Source organism: Scyliorhinus torazame, chromosome 14, assembly GCF_047496885.1.
Source record: "Scyliorhinus torazame isolate Kashiwa2021f chromosome 14, sScyTor2.1, whole genome shotgun sequence".
Lineage (NCBI taxonomy): Eukaryota > Metazoa > Chordata > Chondrichthyes > Carcharhiniformes > Scyliorhinidae > Scyliorhinus > Scyliorhinus torazame.
Window position 1 is genome coordinate 191,744,503 of NC_092720.1, and position 20,037 is coordinate 191,764,539.

The 20,037-nt window shown below is 44.8% G+C and overlaps 1 protein-coding gene across 1 annotated transcript in view; it reads right to left on the bottom strand.

Moving 5' to 3' along the window:
• The window catches only part of LOC140389103 (uncharacterized), a 383,180-nt gene that overhangs the window by 15,915 nt on the left and 347,228 nt on the right, over nucleotides 1–20,037 (bottom strand). Inside the window, exons 57-62 of the mRNA XM_072473262.1 lie at nucleotides 19,971–19,997; nucleotides 16,247–16,282; nucleotides 9,270–9,296; nucleotides 9,116–9,142; nucleotides 7,314–7,340; nucleotides 7,180–7,206 (exon numbers count right to left, since the gene is read on the bottom strand). Of these exons, the coding sequence (XP_072329363.1) occupies nucleotides 7,180–7,206; nucleotides 7,314–7,340; nucleotides 9,116–9,142; nucleotides 9,270–9,296; nucleotides 16,247–16,282; nucleotides 19,971–19,997 (171 nt within the window). The remainder of the gene's footprint in view (nucleotides 1–7,179; nucleotides 7,207–7,313; nucleotides 7,341–9,115; nucleotides 9,143–9,269; nucleotides 9,297–16,246; nucleotides 16,283–19,970; nucleotides 19,998–20,037) is intronic.

A 20,037-nucleotide genomic window follows, 5' to 3' on the forward strand; every position in this document is an offset into this window, starting at 1 on the left:
ATGATTTCTAAGTAAGAATGGTGAGTGGCTTGGAAACGAACTTCTAGTTGCTGGCTCGCATGTGTCTTTTGCTCTTGTCCTTCCAGCTGGTAGCTGTCGTGGGTAGGAAGGTACTGTATGAGGAGCTTTGGGCAGTTCCTGCCCGGCATCTTCTTATTGGTACACATTGTTACTGCTGTCCGTCGTTGGTGGAGGGAGTGAATCTTTTTAGATTGTATGTTGCGACCAAGCGGGATGCTTTTTCCTGGACAGTGTCCAGATGCTTGTGTATCGTTGGTGGTCCTCTCATCCAGAATGTTGTGAGTATTCCATCACAGTGCCCTGTGGATGGTGGACGGGCTTTGGGAAATCAAGAGATGAATTCGACGCTGCCGGATTGCTAGCCTCTGATCTGCTTTTGTAGCAAGAGTATTTATGTGACTTGTCCAGTTCAGTTTCACGTAGATGTTGATAGAGTTAATGTCATCCAATTGCAGATTGTCTCTCTACTTCTTCACAGTCTTCAAACTCGAATCACTGCAACGATGTTGTAGGTGGTATGTTGAACAAACGAAAATCTTCAGAAATGACAAGCTGCAGTTTGTTGCTTATGGCTGAACACAACCGGAACAACCACTCAAACATAATTGGTAATTTCAAATGTGGTTTCTTTATTCATGACGATTTCGTGACAGATAGTACAATCTGGGAGAACTATTGGGAATACATCTTACTTGGATGACTGCACACTGTAGGCTACATATCTCGTATTGCCTTACATCATTACAGACAAAGAGCTACACATTTGTCGCACTATCTAACAATGTATTAGAGGAGCAATCATCAAGAGTTCTTATTGATTATGTTTGACCGGATACAATGAGGTTTCATGGGATCCGTAATGAATTCTCAAGATTCCCAGGTCATCTCCCTTGTCACGGTGCACAGGTGCCAAAAATGCCGGAGTCCATGAATGAAGTTAAAATGATCTCAGAATAAATGGCCAAGCTTTAGTCATCTGCCACAGTAATAATTGTTCATTCGTTTGATCAAACTTTGGCAAGAGAGAAAAATTATAGTTTGATCGAAATGATGGAAGCGACAACTGCGAATGATGCAGAACTGTGGTTTCCAATTCACCCGTTTCAGAATGTGGAATGGAATTGAAATCAATCCAACTGCGATGTCTAAATTGGTTTTCCATTTCCATTGCTCGGCAAGCTTTCTTTTGTTTTGTACAATTCCTTCAAAATAAAACGGCTGAGTTATTTCGAGTTGACGATCCATTGCCAGCATTTCTTTTGAATCATTACAGAAACAACACCGAAGACCCGCTCAGAAAGGACAGTAAAAAACAATGAGGTCGGCGTCTTAGAAGGCACAGTGCAGTCATTTGCTCCTGAATAGTTGGTGGATCTTCAATTGATTCTGGCTGCCAAGAGGACGGAAGTATTTTCAGGCTTGGGTCGCATTGAACTGGAGAATCCGAACATGTTTTGATTCATCCGGCGTCGCTAGGTCAGCTGTTGGTGCCCACCTGAAGCTGCATTTGAACTGGATGACAGGCTAGGCAATTTAAGACTCGACCACATTACTTTGGATCGGAGTCACACGTAAACTAGACAAGGATGATCGATTTAATTTGCTAAATGGCATCAGTTAAAGAGATGTGTTTTAGAACTATGGACAGCGGTCATCAGGTTTCAGCATCTGCCTTGCGGCATTCAAGCTCGTATCCCCACAGCATTACCTGGGCACTCCACTCCGTTTTTTGCTGCTGCACTGTATCCAATGCAAGGGTGTTCTTCAGTAAATCAGAAGACTAAAACTTTGTTCAATGGTGTAGACGTGGTTTCACGGAAGCCCTATAGAGTTATAGCAAGACTTTGCTACTTTCATACGGTATTAAACTACCAACTTTCGATTTATCTTCCTAATTAGTTGCGATATCTGCATTGCACTGCCTGAATCTCGGAGTGCAGGTCATCACTTCTAAATCGAAATTCCTTTTGCAGATGTGGTTGCTGTGGATCATACTGGCGTCCAGAAACTCGCAAATGCCACAGCTGCAATCATCTGCCCAGTCGTCTCTATATTCCTTTCCTTACTTAGGTAATTGTGGTTTCCAGGTTTGCAATGTCACACACCGATTATCTGTAGTAATATATGTTTGTTAAAGCAATGAGGCGAGAAAATTAAATATCGTCAATCATACGTTAAATTACTTCTTCAAGGAAAACAATGCCCTGAAACTCAATAAGAATCACCTAATTAATGATTCTCGACGCTGACCTCGATTCTGGCTGTATCTCGATTCTGGCTGTATCTCTCTCCCTCATTGTACTCTCCAGCTCTTTAAAAATGGATCATCAGAACATAGACTTTACGTTCACTGGGCCGGTTTCGACAACAGATGCTGGCTTAGTGAGGTCAGATGAATCAAAACAAATCACTACCTTGATTCCTTAATTGGAGGTGCTGCCTTATTTGGAGCGCTTGTGTAGCTTGAACAATAGTCAATGACTAAAATGTAAACATAATATTCCGAGGGAACATTAATGATAGATGGTTGTGCTCGTGGAGAAATACGGGACAGAGTTTCAGAACAGGGTATTTCCCGATGACAATGAGTCAGGATTTATTCTCCAAGAATATCGTTAATCTTTGGAATTCTCTATCACATAAACAGTCAGGGTTGGGCATTAAATCTAGTTGAAGCCCGGTTGGAGACAGTTCGGATCTATAAGAGATTGAAGCGCTAGGGGCAGCCAAGAACGTGGAGCTGATATCACTTTCAGATTAACTAAATGGCAACATGCTGGCTGGTGGCCTCCTGCCCAGTTTGTTGAATTGTTTGACTGTGTTTGCATCTGTGTTTGTCGGCTGTGAGCGGTGGCCTTGATGGTGAGGCATGTACCCTACCTGCAAAAGATGTTTCTGAGGAGTAGGAGAACATATTGAATTTGGGGAACCCTAAACAAGCAGCCCACAAATAATAATTGAGGTTTTATAACTTCGGTGTGTCTTGTACGATCTTTGAGGTAAATTTGGAGTGTGAGCCTCTTGAACTCCAATCAATTCTGCTTTGACTTCTGAATCTTAGGGAAGTCTCATGCGATCGTGGCACGATTTGGATTTTCGAATCGAGGCTCTGCATGAGACCAAAACTGCACACAATTTTCCAGATGTGGCCTCATCAAGGCCATATAAAGTTGCAGCAAAACACCTCTGCTCCTGTATTCGAATCCTCTTGCTATGAAGGCCAACATATTACTTGCCTTCTTAATTGCTTGCTGCACCTGCCTGCTTAGGTTCAGCGACTGCTGTACGGGACACTCAGGTCCCTTTGAAATGAAATGAAATGAAATGAAAATCTATTCCGCACATTCCCCTCACATAAACTATGGCCATTCAGATAATAATATACCTTCCCGTTTTTGCTAACCAAATTATACTGCATCAGCATTCATATGTCCACTCCTCCAACTTGTCCAAATCACACCGAAGTATTTCTGGCTGCTCTTCACATCTTGCCCTCCCACCCATCTTTGTTTCATTTGCAAACCCTCATCTAAATGATTAATATATACAGTGAATTGCTAGGGTCCCAGTACTGATCCCTGCGGTACCTCACTAGTCACTGCCTGCCAGTTGGAAAATATACCTATTTATTTCTCCTCTGTGTTTCCTATCTACCAATCAGTTCTCTATCCATCTCAATGCATTGCCCCTAATCTCATGCGCTTTAATTATATATGCAAATTCCATAGAACATTACAGCGCAGTACAGGCCCTTCGGCCCTCGATATTGCACCGACCTGTGAAACCACTCTAAAGCCCATCTACACTATTACCTTATCGTCCATATGTCTATCCAATGAACATTTGAATGCCCTTAGTGTTGGTGAGTCCACTACTGTTGCAGGCAGGACATTCCACGCCCTTACTACTCTCTGAGTAAAGAACCTACCTCTGACATCTGTCTTATATCTATCTCCCCTCAATTTAAAGCTAGGTCCCCTCGTGAGAGACATCACCATCCGAGGAAGAAGGCTCTCACTGTCCACCCTATCCAATCCTCTGATCATCTTGTATGCCTCAATTAAGTCACTTCTTAACCTTCTTCTCTCTAACGAAAACAGACTCAAGTCCCTCAGCCTTTCCTCATAAGACCTTCCCTCCATACCAGGCAACATTCTGATAAATCTTCTCTGCACCTTTTCCAATGCTTCCACATCCTTCCTGTAACGCGGCGACCAGAATTGCACGCAATACTCCAAATGCGGCCGCACCAGAGTTTTGTACAGCTGCAACATGACCTCATGGCTCCGAAACTCAATCCCTCTACCAATAAAAGCTAACACACCGTACGCCTTCTTAACAACCCTCTGAACCTGGGTGGCAAATTTCAGGAATCTATGTACATGGACACCGAGACCTCACTGCTCATCCACACTGCCAAGAATCTTACCATTACCCAGTACTCTGTCTTCCTGTTAGTCCTTCCAAAATGAATCACCTGACACTTTTCTGCATTAAACTCCATTTGCCACCTCTCAGCCCAGCGCTGCAGCTGATCTATGTCCCTCTGTAACATGTAACATCGGTCCGCACCACAACTCCACCGACTTTAGTGTAATCTGCACATTTACTCACCCATTCTTCTACACCCTCCTCCAGGTCATTTATAAAAATGACAAACAGCAGTGGCCCCAAAACAATCCTTGTGGTACACCACTAGTAACTGGACTCCCGTCTGAACATTTCCCATCAACCACCACCCTTTGTCTTCTTCCAGGTAGCCAATTTCTGATCCAAACTGCTAAATCACCCTGAATCCCATGTCCCCTTATTTTCTGCAGTAGCCTACCATGGGGAACCTTATCAAACGCTTTACTGAAATCCATATACACCACATCAACTGCTTTACCCGCATCCACCTGTTTGGTCACCTTCTCAAAGAACTCAATAAGGTTTGTGAGGCACGACCTTTCCTTCACAAAACCGTGTTGACTATCTCTAATCAAATTATTCCTTTCCAGATGATTATACATCCTATCTCTTATAAACCTTTCCAAGATTTTGCCCACAACAGAAGTAAGGCTCACTGGCCTATAGTTACCGGGGTTGTCTCTACTCCCCTTCTTGAACAAGGGGACAGCATTTGCTATCCTTCAGTCTTCTTGCACTATCACTGTAGACAAAGATGACTTAAAGATCAAAGCGAAAGGCTCAGCAATCTCCTCCCTAGCTTCCCAGAGAATCCTAGGATAAATCCCATCCGGACCAGGGGACTAATCTATTTTCACACTTTCCAGAATTGCTAACACCTCCTCCTTATGAACCTCAAGCCCTTCTAGTCTAGTAGCCTGAATCTCAGTATTCTCCTCGACAACATTGTATTTTTCCTGTCTAAATACTGACGAAACATATTCATTTAGCACCTCTCCTATCTCCTCGGACTCCACGCACAACCTCTCACATCTGCCTCTTCTTAGCTCTCTCTTTAGGTCCTTCCTAGCTAACTTGTAACTCTCGAGCGCCCGAACTGAACCTTCATGTCTCCTCTTTACATATGCCTCCTTCGTCCCCTTGACAAGTGTTAAAACTGCTTTAGTAAACCACGGTTCCCTTGCTCGACCACTTCCTCCCTGCCTGACCGGTACATACTTATCAAGGACTTGCAGTAGCTGTTCCTTGAACAAGCTCCACATTTTCATTGTGCCCATCCCCTGCAGTTTTCCTCTCCATCCGATGCTTCCTAAGTCTTGCCTCATCGCATCATAATTGCCTTTCCCCCAGATATAACTCTTGCCCTGCGATGTATACCTATCCCTTTCCATCACTAAAGCAAACGAAATCGAATTGTGGTTACTATCACCAAAGTGCTCACCTACCTCCAAATTTAACACATATCCTGGTTCATTTCCCAGTACCAAATCCAATATGGCCTCGCCTCTCGCTGGCCTATCTACATACTGTGTCAGGAAACCCTCCTGCACACATTGGAGAAAAACGGACCCAACTGAAGTACTCGAACTATAGCGTTTCCAGTCAATATTTGTAAAGTTAAAGTCCCCCATAACAACTACCCTGTTGCTTTCGCTCCTATCCAGAATCAACTTTGCAATCCTTTCCTCTACATCTCTGGAACTTTTCGGAGGCCTATAGAAAACCCGTAGCAGGGTGACCACTCCTTTCCTGCTTCCAACCTCAGCACATACTACCTAGTAGACAAGTCCTCATCAAACGTCCTTTCTGCCACCGCCATACTGTCCTTGACTAACAATGACACCCCTCCCCCTCTTTTACCACCTTCCCTGCGCTTACTGAAGTATCTAAACCCCGGCACCTGCAACAACCTTTCCTGTCCCTGCTCTATCCATGTCTCCGAAATGGCCACAACATCGAAGTCCCAAGTACCAACCCATGCCACAGGTTCACCCATCTTATTCCGGATGCTCCTGGCATTGAAGAAGACACACTTTAAACCACCTTCCTGCATGCCGGTACACTCCTGCAACTTTGAAACCTTACTCATGACCTCACTACTCTCAACCTCAACTGGAGCTACAATTCAGGTTCCCAAGCCCCTGCTGAACTAGTTTAAACCCTCCCGAAGAGCATTAGTAAATCCCCCCCCCAGGTATTGGTACCCCTCTTGTCCAGGTGTTGACCATCCCGTTTGTAGAGGTCCCACCGACCCTAGAATGAGCCCCAAATTATCCAGACATCTGAAACTCTCCCTCCTGCACCATCCCTGAATTTCTTCTGCCGAACGCCTCTTTCCCCAGAAACCAAATGCAATGTTCCTCCCTCGTCAGCTCTACAAGTTAGGTCTTTGCGGGTTTCCAGTAGATTTGTGAAGCATGATTTCCCTCCCATAATTCAATGTTGACTCCGTCCGTTCCTGCCAGTGTGCTCCAAGTGATCTGCTGTAGAATCTTTGATAATGGATTCTAGAATTGTCTGCACGACCGACGCCAGTTTTCCTGGTCTATATTGTTTATATGAGGTACCCAATGAAGGCATTACGGTCATAGCAGTAATGCAGCAAGGGCAATCAATATTCTCCTGAATCAAATTGATGCCAATAAACTGCTGGATATCACTGCATGGTTTATTTCTGTATAAAGCTAATCACCTTTGGCAAGAATATTAATAAATGTCTGTGCCTTAAACATCAAATTTAAAACTAACTTTTGGATGCACGCAGTTCCTTATTTTCTGTGGAAACAAAATAAACAACAAGCAATTACATAATCTCCAGATGGAATCTACAATCTGAAATGAAACAAAAGGGTTTATTTATATATTTGAAATTCCTGAAATACCCGCCCTCAACTCGGCTATTTTCTGACCTGTAACAGAAATAAACCAATTGGTAATAAGTAGCAATTCTTCATATTCCAGAATTGCAATTGAACATGTTATGTTTTATTCAAATGAAACAATATCATGTGGGTTAGCCATTCCCTAGTTCATTCCCCAGAGCAAACACTTGACAAATTATGGTCGACTTGCCTGGACTGATTGTCAGCAAACGCTGCGTGTTAGCTGCTCCCTGGTGCCATCCCGAAGTATTAAAGACCTCAACCAATAAGAGTCCACTTGCCAACCAAACCTTGTTATGGGGCATAATTATCTCCGAGATTTTGTATACTTGCCATTTCATCCTGATGAGTACAAGACGAAAGGTTTCGTCAGTCTGTCTTTTTCAGTCATTCTTAATATCATTTTTGTTCAACTGGGCATTTATTGACACAGTTTCTAGCTTCCAACTGTGGAGGGCAACAATAACAGAAACAAGAACGCCAAAGGAACCATATCAGGTTGAGTTCAGGCAGTTGTAGTTATTCGTCTGACTAGCATGATAAAAACCATGACCTGGCAGCTAATATCTGTGTCCAGGAAGGCCTTACCATCGCTCGAAATTCCTGAAACATACTGCTGACAAGGAGCAATATTCAACATGTCGTCTATCCCACTGCATCACAAAGCTTCACAAGGGTATGATTAAAAAAACCATTATGTTATGTGAAATGTAAGTTTCACATCGAATTAAAATGTCTACTGGGTCGTTGAATCTCTCGGTAGGTGAAAATGTGATTGCAGGTTTCCCTATCTGGACCCTACAGTTCAGGCATACATGAGCAGTATGAAAATCAACTGCTTCAAGGACGACCCAATTCAACTGCTCTCGCACTTTCCGTCCATCTAACGATTTGCAACATTCTCGATCGGTACTGTACTGGACGATGTATCTGAGAGGCTGCTACGTTGCCCTCTTTGAACTTCCTGCACTTTTCTCCTCAGGGACAAGCATAAACTGGCATCAAACAGATGTCCTGGATGAAGAGAAGGTAGCGCAAGTGAAAAAATAGCTTTGTACCTAGTCTTCATGCCAGACCTAATTCGAATTCTTCATAAAGGCTCCAATCACACAGCAAATTTGATTATTTATTTTTAATGTGCTGCTTTAAAATTGGTGTAACATTAATGAACTACAACACGGACAGAATCTATGTCCATATAATGTTTTGTTAATTACCACAGAGGTCGGATTCGAGTTTCTCTTTCTTGAAACGTATTTCTGCAGCGTCAGTTTGAGTCACTTTAGTGTTGGGAAACGTCCATCGTTGCATGTTATTAAAATTTCTGGGGTAACTTTAATTTTGACATGATGTGAAAAATGTGATATTGTGAATCATGAACTGTATAACGGACCGTCAATTAAATCCTGTGAACTTTATAATCTGGCCAAAAATTAAAATGTTGTACGTTACAGACAGCAGCAGTGGGTGACTTGAATTTTGAACTTTCCTATCGAATAGAAATGCTGATTTGGGGCATTCCCTTTGCCCCATAGTGTTATGCTGACTTCCACTTACTTATCTCAATTTTTACATTTGAGCTCATTTTATCAGTTTAGCAGTAAAATTAGACGAAGATTTCGGCTGGAAAATAGGTATACGAATGAACATAATTTTGTAAGTAATTTTTCTGTAATACCCATTTGATCTGGGATTCTCATTTGACGATTTTTCCACATTGATTTATCGTTTCTGATGATTTTGTGAATTACACTGTTTGGCTGAACGAATTATCTGCTATTTTATTCGTATGCAATACTCACTGTCCGATTTACACTTCGCATCCAACTCTAAAGTTAATGATACAAAAAATGTAGGTTGGAATATTGTTCAGGTAAAGCCACTCAAGCGCACAGCGAACTTTTGCGAAAGACCAGAATCTTTATGACCAAATGGATGTTTTGACAACGCGTTTACCTTTCTCTCTTTCATTCAGGAGTACTTCTGGAAAAAAAAAACAGAAGCAGGATTATTTACGACATAAAATGAAAGCATTTACCTCCACAACATCTGAACTAACTTTGGAATGAAGCTCTCAGGTGATACAAAAAAAGGTTTCGCAGCATTACGACGTATCCTCATTCTGGAGTTTTAATGGAGAAAACAAATTGTTCATCGTGACTAAATCGATATTGCCCTATAAGGTGCCAAGTGGGTCAGTTGAGCTCATTGCTTCTAAACTCTACATTGTGTTCTATCCAGGACATTTGGACTGGGTATTTGGCAGCAACTACCACAGCATGGATAATTAAGTTCAGTTTATGGGCCTCAAACAGCCATTAACCCAAATAATCTCAAATTCGATCACTGCTGGTTGCATGATATGGAGTGTGAAATTCGGGCAAACTTGGTGGAGTTTTTCACGTCTTAAGATGCAGAATCAACATTTATTCAAGGGACCACTGAACGTTACTCAAACGTTGTCAATGTTAGTTTTGCTGTTAGTGTTATAAAGAAGAACGAATTATAGCTGAAAAGAGTGGAATTTTGCCGAAACATTTAATCTCACATTCACGAGGATACATTTAAGAGACTTCCAGAGACGGGGATTTGCAAAGTTGTCGCATATCACGTGGCTCTCTGCCAAAAACCCCGAAAATAGACTATTTTACCCGAAATAGCCCGCAAATACAAAGGAAAATGTATCCCCGCACCTCAACCAACATCAACGAGAAAGGAGATGCCGAACAACAGTCACTCTGTTGTAGAAACAAGAAGTGGAAAGGGACAGGAGAAGCAAATAGCTGAGTCGGCAGGTGCACGAGGAAATGCAATTCGGGCCTCGCTCGAGCGAGAAAGACTGACGCGTTGCACACGGAGCCCCCATCACCACGGGGTGGTTGGAGGATGTTTCCCTGGTGAACTGAGAGAACACGGAGAGGAGATGAAAGCCAGTATCCAGGCTGCGGTCAGGGTGACGTTCGCGGATGCTCTCGCGATCATGCAGGAGGCCCTTGACAAGTCAGAGAGGCAACAGGAAGCCCAGGAAAGCACAACAAAGGAGCTAGAGAAGCCCTCGATAGACCAGGGCGATCGGATCGCTACACTGGAAAAGGAAATATCGAGGTTGGTCGTGATGCAGGCGAGAGGAAAGGAAAGATTGAGGATCAGGAAAACCGATCGAGACGCTAAAACCGACAGATTGTGGACCTACCGGAGGGGATCTAATGTAGGATCCCCAGGGACAATGTGACCCAAATTCTCGGCAATCTGGCGGCAAGGAATAGCTTCCCCAACATACTAGAAAAAACCAGAGCCCACTGGACGTTTCTTCTACCCCAATTCTGGAGAACAACCGAGGGAGATAATCACTAAAATGCACTGATACCAGAGGGGAAGCACAGGAATAAAGATTTAAAAAATTAAATTTAGTGTATCCAAGCATGCTTGTCCCCCAATTAAGGGTCAATTTAGCGTGGCCAATTCACCAACCCTTTACATATTTGGGTTGTGGGTGTGAAACGCACGCAGACACAGGCAGAATGTGCAAACTCCACACAGACAGTGACCCGGGGCGCTTATCCAACCCGGATCCTCAGTGCCGTAAGCAGCAGTTCTAACCAATGCACCACTGTGCCGCCCTGCATAGGAAAAAAAAGATAGCAAGGGAATGACGCTGGCCACAACAGGCCGCACGTGGCAACGTGGAACTCAAAAGCACCGCCAGCAACCACTTTGGAGGCTCCCCAAAAAACGGGAAACCTCGGGCTCATCCACAGTTGTGGTGTGCACACAGTTTGTGGCCATGTTGAGTGACCCCTCGAACAAAGGGAAGCCGCGTAGTGTAGGAGCGCGTCCACCAGGTAAGTATGTTTGATCCCGCAGGAAGGGGGGAGGGCATAAACACCATATCAGGATAGTCACTTGGGACGTCTGGGGACTTAATCGCCAAGTGAAAAGAGGCAGAGCCTTCGCCCACCGGTAAAGTATGAAAAACAACATTGTCTTCCTCCAGGAGATGGATCTGAGGGAGAACGGTCAACTGTGGGTAAGGAAGGGCTGGGTGGAACAGACCTACCATTCCGGCTCCGGGTCGATGACCGCGAGGAGGGGTAGCCCCTCTGTAAAGAACAGGACAATGTTTTCTGCGACAAAGACTGTTACGGACGCAGAGAGACAGTACATTATGTCCAGGATGGGACACCGATAGTCTTGGTCAATGTGTACGCAGCCAACTGGTTCGACACGGAGTTTATAAAGAGGACCATGGCAGAAACCGCTGACATCGACACACACCGACTTATAATGAGGGTCGGGGTGGAGTGGGGGGAGACTAAGTTTAGCTGTATACAGGACTCACGGTTGTACAGGTCGAATTCCAAACACAGGGAAGATCTTCAACATGGTGAAAAACATTGGCATATTCAAAGTGCAGATTGGGCAGTTCTCCTTCTTCTCCCAGGCACACAACGTATATACTCGGATCCACTTTTTTGTAGTGGGGAAATCGCTGCATCCAGGGCTAGTAAGAGCAGAATCTTGCGTGATCGTGATCTCCAACCATGCTCCACAATACATGGATGTGAGGTTCGAGACGGCCCTCCTGGGCGATAAGACTTTTTGCAAGAAAATATAACAGGCCACAGACGAGTATGTTACTAATAGCCAGAATGGGGAGGTCTCACCCTCCTCGTTCTGGGAGACACTGAAGGCTGTGATCAGGGGTCAAATTATTGCCTTCGAAGCAAAAGAGATAATAAAGACAGTGTGGCTAGGCAACAACTATTCGACTCCATACGGGCGTAGAGCGGCGACACTCCAAGGCCCCGAGCGTCGAGCTCCTGGCAGAGAGGAAAAATCTACAAATGGACTTTGACTTGCTCTGCACTAGGAAAGCAGTGCACCAACTCCGCCAGGCACGGGGAAACCTGTACGAGCACGGAGACAAGACCATCCGCCTGCTGGCTCACCAGCAGAAAAAGCAGGCACCACGAGGGAAATAATACAGATAGGTGACAACGGCAAGGTAGAATCATAGAATCATTGAATTTACATGCAGAAGGAGGCCGTTCGGCCCATCAAATCTGCACCGGCACTTGTAAAGAGTACCCTACTTAAGCACACGCCTCTACCCTATATTTGGAACCCAGTAGCCCCACCTAACCGTTTAGACATTAGGAGGCAATTTATCAAGGCCAACCCAGGTAACCTGCACGTCTTTGGACTGTGTGAAGAAACTGGAGCACCTAGGGGAAATCCACGGAGATACAGAGAGCAACTCCACATAGGCGGTCACCCGAAGCTGAAATTGAATGCGGTCCCTGGAGCTGTGAGGCAGCAGTTCTAACCACTGTGCCACTATGCCGCCCAATGGTAGCGGAGCAGGAAAAGGTCAACGAGGCATTTGAGCCTTCTGCAGTGACTGGATATCGTCGATCCCCTAGCAGGGTCCTTGAGGATGAAACAGTTCCTCGACAGATTAGGTATACTCGTCGTGTGGGAGGACAGAAAACGGTGCTGGAAGCACCCCTAGAACTTTGAAATTCATGGCGAATATTAACTCCATGCAGGGAGCGAAGGTGCTGCTAACAGACAGATTCCTGGGGACTTCTGCAAAAGGTTCACGCCGGCACTGACCTGCGGGCGATGTTCACAGACTGGCTAGCGAGGGGCACACTGCCGCTAACGGTGGCACAAGCCTCAATCTCGCTGATACCCGAGAAACACAAAGACTCAACAGAATGCGAGTCTTGCAGACCCACTTCGCTACTACACGTGGACATGGAAATACTGGCCAAGATCCTAGGCAGGAGGCTGGAAGACTGCATACATAAGGTGGTAGCAGAAGACCAAACGGGCTTTGTCAAGGGTCGACCTAATATCGAACATCAGGCGCCTGTTGAACTTGATCATTACTCCATCCGGGGAGAGAACACCTGAGATGATCATCTCCCTGGACGCAGGAAAGACCTTCGACAGAGTTGAATGAAAGTATCTCATAGAGGTACTGGAGCACTTTGGATTTAGAGCAGGGTTCACTGTCTGGGCGAAACTCTTGTACATCGCCCCCACAGCGATCATATGGACAAATACAACTGGCTCAAAGTACTTCCAACTGCACAGAGGCAGAAGTCACGGATGCCCGTTGTCCTCGCTGCTGTTCGGCCGAGCGATCAAAGCACTACTGATCGCATTCAGGTCGGCAAAGAAGTGGAAGAGGTTCCGGAGAGGAAATAGAGCGTACAGAGTCTTGCACCATGCGGATGACCTGCTTCTCTAAATCTCGGATCCACGAAGCATCAAGAAAGGAATCATGGCCCTCTTGCGAGAGCTTGAAGGGTTCTCCAGCAGCAAACACAACCTGGGAAAAAGTTAAATCTTCACGGTGAACCTTAAAGAGGGGGGTGGGGGGTGGGGGGCGGTGCAGAGCTTCGCTGAATGACATTTAAACACGCCAAGACAAAGTCTGCTTCCTGGGGATCCAAACGCCCATGACTGGAAGGAATGGAACCTGACCAGTCTGGTGGAGGAAGGAGAAAAGGACCAGCAGAGGTGGGATACACTCCCAATCTCCCTGGCAGGGACAGTGCAGACGATCATGATGACCGTGCTTCCCAAGTTCCTCTTACTGTTTAGACCCATCCCGAATTAAATCCCCAAGGCCTTCTTCAAAACGCGTAATGATGTATGTATGTACGTGTGTCTGCATGGGGATTTGAGGGGGTGGGGGGGGGCGATGGTAGGGGAAACTTAAGGATCCCCAAAAGGCGCCGAAGAGAGCGAGAGCCATGGGGGTACTAGCACTCCCACACCTTCACTAGTACCATTGGGCTGCAACGGCGGAGAGGGCAAAGGGTGGATACAAGAGCTAGAATCCGAATGGATGCGAATGGAAGAGGACTCCTGCATGGCGTCCTCCCAGCTGGCCCAGGCCACGGCTGCGCTCCCATCCCCACTAAACAAACATCCAACAAGCCCAGTGGTGACGGCAACACTCTGGTCGTGGAATCAACTGCGACAGGACTTTGGATTAACCAAAACGACCATTAAGGCCACATCTGCAATAACCACAGGTTCACGTCCGCGACAATAGACGCCATCTTTAACAGCTGGAGACAGGACGGAGGGACCTGACAGTGAGGAACTTATACACAGACAATAGACTGACAACACTCGAGGAACTAACAGACAGGGGGAAACGAGCTAAGACATATGCAGGTCAAAAATGTATTTTATTGGGTAACGAGATGCCCACGGCCACCTCAACAATCGTTGCTGGAGGACCTACTTCCCACAGACATCTTAGGGAAGGGAAATTGCGGCGACCTGTAAGGGTGACTATTCGGAAGGGCACGCACAACTGGACGAGACAACGGACACGTGGGAGGTGCACTTAGAGTTTGAAATAGGGTGGGGACCCTAGAGTGAAGCTTTGCATAGGGTCAAATCCAGCTCCACGTGCACAAGGCTAAGACTAATGCAGCTAAATGTGGTACACAGAGCTCACTTAACGAGAACCCAAATGAGCAGGTTCTTCCCGGAGGTGGAGGGTAAATGCGAAGAGTGCTAAGGGGGCCCGGCCAACAATGCCCACATGTTCTGGTCTTGCCCCAGACCTGCCGGGTTCTGGGCAGCCTTGGCAATGTCCAAGGTGGTGGGCATGAGGATGAAGCCGTTCCCCAGAGTTATTGTCTTCGGTTTATCAGAACAGCCAGTTCTGTTCACGGAGAGGACAGCCGATGCACTTGCTTTGTCACCCTAATCGCCCGCCCGATAATTCTGCTGGGCTGGCGATCACCAGCACCGCCTAAAGCTTCAGACTCGCAATCCGACCTATCGGAATTTCTCCAAATAGAGAATCTAAAATTCGCCACCCGCAGGTCGGAAGAAAGCTTCCATAAAATGTGGGAGCCATTCACTCGGTTGTCCAAGACCTGTTTGCAACCGACAGCCAGTGAGCCAGAGGGAGCTTAAAGCAACTACACAGCAATGAATGTCAACGAAAGAGAGGGCGGGCGGGAGGGGGACGACGACAAAGAAACATGGAGCAGAACCAGGCTCTGCAAATACCAAAATGCACGGCGTCATGCCAACCAAACAGGAACAAGACGGAGGAGCTTAAGGGGGAAGAGAGCACGCCAGACGACCAGAAAGGGAGGGGAGTCAAGAAGACAAGGGGAAAATCAGTGTTGGGGACCCGGCTGGAAATAAACACCTACTGGTGAGCGCAAAACAAGAAGCTGCGATCGATGTAAATAACAAAAGACAATTGATATACATATATATATAGTATTTTCCTTTCTGTTGTTTTCAATGAATGCTCGCGATTGCCTTTGTTTTGGATAACTTTTAAAAAGCCTTAATAAAACCATTTATCAAATAAAGGATACATGTAAGAAAGCCAAACTTCAGACCATGACATACATTTAGTCTATAGGTGAAAAGTTGAGGAAAGGTTATGAAGTCGACTCTGCTTTGACAGCCGCCTATTTCTGAGCTGCAAATTAACAAGTGTGCCACAAATGTCCTTGGGAAGGCAAAGTATATAAAAAAGAAATGAACAACAGGTTAATCAAGCCGGTTCCCATTTCTGCTTTGCGTTGTTTTCGCCAGTGGTATTTTCCATTAACTGGATACGGCCGTGAATGCAACTCGATGTTTCCGTCTAACACATACTGAGCACCATGTTGTATAAATTACAGTGAGAATGTGTCAGATAGCTAGCCATAGATGTATACGATTTGCTGATCGTAATAGGCAGAGTGCAGGCAGTACTGAAACAATCCGCTCTTGCAAATCTATTGTTAGAAATGATTCCGCAATGCGGCAGCACTTGCTGGCTAACCCTGCGTGCGCTAATAGATATACTAAGAGCTAATTCAAGATACTATGTTTAGTCTCTGCCGGGAATTTACTTTCTGAACCATACACTCTGCTTAATATTTTGCAGTCACCTGTTTGTTGAAGAACGCTGCTTAAGGCCGTTAGTTCTGGAATGGACATTAAAATGGTTTGAGTTGATCAGCTTAATCACATTTTATCGGTTGCAAAATTCTATTACAAACCTTGACACAGATTTTCTGAAGTTAAGGTTTTTCTTTCGTCTGGCAATTTTAATTTGGCATGTCATCTACGACTCTCACCAACTTCTACAGATGCACCATAGAAAGAATTCATAGAATTTACAGTACAGAAGGAGGCCATTCGGCCCATCGAGTCTGCACCGGCTAACTTTCTTTCTTTTTGTATCACAGCCTGGTATGGGTCCTGCTCTGCCCAAGACCGCAGGAAATTACAAAAGATCGTGAATGTAGCCCAATCCATCACGCAAACCAGCCTCTCATTCATCGACTCTGTCTTCAATTGCCACTGCCTCGGAAAGGCAGCCAGCATAACTAAGGACCCCACGCACCCCGGACATACTCTCTTCCATCTTCTTCTGTCAGGAAAAAGAGACCAAAGTTTGAGATCACGTACCAACCGACTCAAGAACAGCTTCTTCCCTTCTGCCATCAGACTTTTGAATGGACCTGCCTCGTATTAAGTTGATCTTTTCTCTACACCTTGCTATAACTGGAACATTATATTCTGCGTCTCTCCTGCCTTTCTTATGTACGGTATGCATTGTTTGTACAGCATGCAAGAAACAATACTTTTCACTGTATTCCAATACATGTGACAATAATAAATCAAAATCAAAAAAATAATTCCACCCTTACCTTTCGAATGGAGAACTGAAATGTTTTCAAGTATCTGCATTGTACATGCGCATGCTAGGCTTGTTAACAATCAGAAGGGGTGTTATTGGGAATGAAACGGGTTGTATAGAAATGTGACCAGGTGGATGTCTCCTGTCGAGTCTGTCGCTGGTCGTTCGTGGAGTAGACAGGTGGGGGAAGGCGGTTTGCATCAGGGGACTCTTACTTCTTTGTGTGCGCACGTGGTGTGTGTGTGTATGGGGGTGGGGAGGAGTGTTAGGAATAGTCGTCTGGTGGGATAAGGTGGTGTTGACGTGGATGTAGAGGGCTGTAGGGATGAATCCAGGAGGGGTGCGAGGTACGGGAGCGGAGGGAGAGATAATCAGGCCGGATCGGGGCTAATTTGGAGATTGAGCTTTCACGCTCACTTAAGGTGCCCTGGCTAATTACAAAGTTAGAGCAGTTGTCATCCCGTGTAACATTACGGGGGAATAATCAGGTACGTCCCGCGCATCTTTCAGCGCTTCAGGGACTCCTGATGCTCATCTTTGGCAATCCGTTTCCTGGACGATTTCGGCCAATATCTCACATAAGACATAATGATTGGTCTCTTTGAATCAGTTCCTATGTATACTACAGATATCTCCCTTGTCTACCCAATATAATTATTTCTGATTCAAACAATGGTAGGACCCTATTAAGAAGGAAAAGCCCTGGTCGATACTTCAGCCCACACATTTCTAATTTGATTTTGCGTTACGATCTCTACAAGGGATATACGATCTGATCGAGCTGGAAAAGAAATATATTTTTCACCAACACTTTGAATAACAGCAAGAGAGTCTACACCCGGAAATGTGTTAGAATATTTCATATCAACGTTGAATTATGTAAAGATCAAAAAGTCGACAGGGACGCAAAGATTGCATTTAATGAGAGGGAGAATAAGTTATTTTCTTAATTCCAGGATTAGACATTGGCATCCCGTAAGATCAGCATTTCTCGATTCACAACTGCCCTTAAATTGAACAACTTTCTCGGCAATATCAGAGGGCAGCAGCGTCAACCACATTGCTATCTGACTGGAGTCACATGCAGGCCAGTCAAGGGTGACCAATTTCCTTCCCTAATTGGGATTACTGATTCACATAGGTTTGCACCTCAATCAATGGTCGTTTTATTGTCGGAATTATCGAGACTATCTTTCAATTCGTGGTTCCATTCATTGATTTATAGTCTGTCTCTCGAACATTAGGCTGCCCCTGAGTTACTAGCCCAGTGACATCGTCGCTACACCACTACCTTCCCAAAATCAAAACAAAGTAAATGTTCTACTTATTTTAAATTTTGTAAAATTACCTAACACCTGAAGAATAAAGAGTCCAGTCTTATGAATGTAAATTTCCAGTGTTATAATTCTTTTCGTGCTATCGACGACTCTTCACGGCGTTCGAATAGTTAGCTATACTTGAGTGGAGGTCATAACATTTTCTCTACTTTGTCTTGGGTATTCCGGGTGTAAGTGCGAGAAGACACATTTAAGCCTGTCGAGGAGCGGAACAAATCACGTCAGTCTCTTGGTTCCCATATTCAATTACATTTGTAGTAATTTCAGATGTTTCTGTCTCAAGTAACCCTAAATGAGTTGCTATAAATTCACTATTAGCCTTTCAGAATAATCCGTGCCGAGTTCATTATTTTGCAGTGTTGCACAAGAAAATTAACAGCAATAATTTCCTGTAGTTGTTCACCCTGCAGGGCATAGAGACGTTTAATTCATGACGGTAAAGTTAGGGACGTGGTGGCGCAGTGGCGCAATGATTAGTACAGCTGCCTCACGGTGCAACGGACCCGGGATCGATTCCGCTCTTGGTTGACTGTCTGTGTGGGGTTTGCACGTCCTCCCGTGCGTCCGTGCATTTTCTGGTCTCCGGTTCCCTCCCACAGTCCAAAAATGAACAGGTTAGTTGGATTGGAGGAGTCGGCCTAGCTTGAGAGTTTTTTCCGAGTGTCAGTACAGATTCGATGGGCCGAATGGTTTCCTCCTGTACGGTAGGTATTCTAAGGATAAAGGCAAGTCATACCTGAACGTAGAGTAAACATTTCCCTAAGATAAGCGAATACATTGACTTTCCAAGCGAATGCAAGCGTGAAACCTGTATAAGGTTTCATGCCGGCAAAATTAAAACACAATGATCAATCTATCTGCTTTGAAATAAACTGCGGTCTCTACAAAATCAATTTTCATCATGAGAATCTCACCCTATAACACACCAGCCAACCCTACTTGCACAGACAAGCACAGTGTCCCTAAGTTAGATTTTACTTTCCATTTTATTCTAAACTCGCCCTCAGCGCATAATAACCGCATTTGCAGTTCTTCTCTATCTCACCGCATTCTGTGCACCTTTGTATTTGTCTGTGATATTAACTTTGCTTCTCATAACCCTTTTAGTTAGCTGACACCGTCGCCAATAGTACTAAGCAATCTCCCCAGAAAGTAATCAATCCTGAATTCGATAGCTGCAGCCCATTCGGCGGTTCTATCTCCTAACGGTATCTGCATCTCATAATTTTCCTGAAACTTAAATCCTTCCTTTCTGCACCGTTATTCAAAAGAAAAAACTAAACACATAAATGTATCTCCCATTCCAATGAACATTGAGATTAATCACAGGGATTGAGAACCCACAGTTAAACAAACATACATGTTTTTTTCAGAGATAATTGTCAGCGTCCGTCTCACGTAACAGCGTAACTTACTCCGAATGTACAATTTTTAAAACTAAGTTATTGAATATTCGAAGTTCACACATTTACTGCGATTTCCGTGCCGAGTCTATCCGAAATATCCAGATATGCCGCGTTTCTACCATTCTTTTTTTAATTCCAGAATTTGATGTCATGTTTGCTCTGTAAACATTTCAATGCTGATAGCTTCACAGTCCATCTTATATCAAAAAGAGAGCAAGATTCCTACCACTTTCTTTGGATTTCAAATCTGCACCTGAGATAAAACGCGGCGAGGATAGCCATTAAGTTTCTTT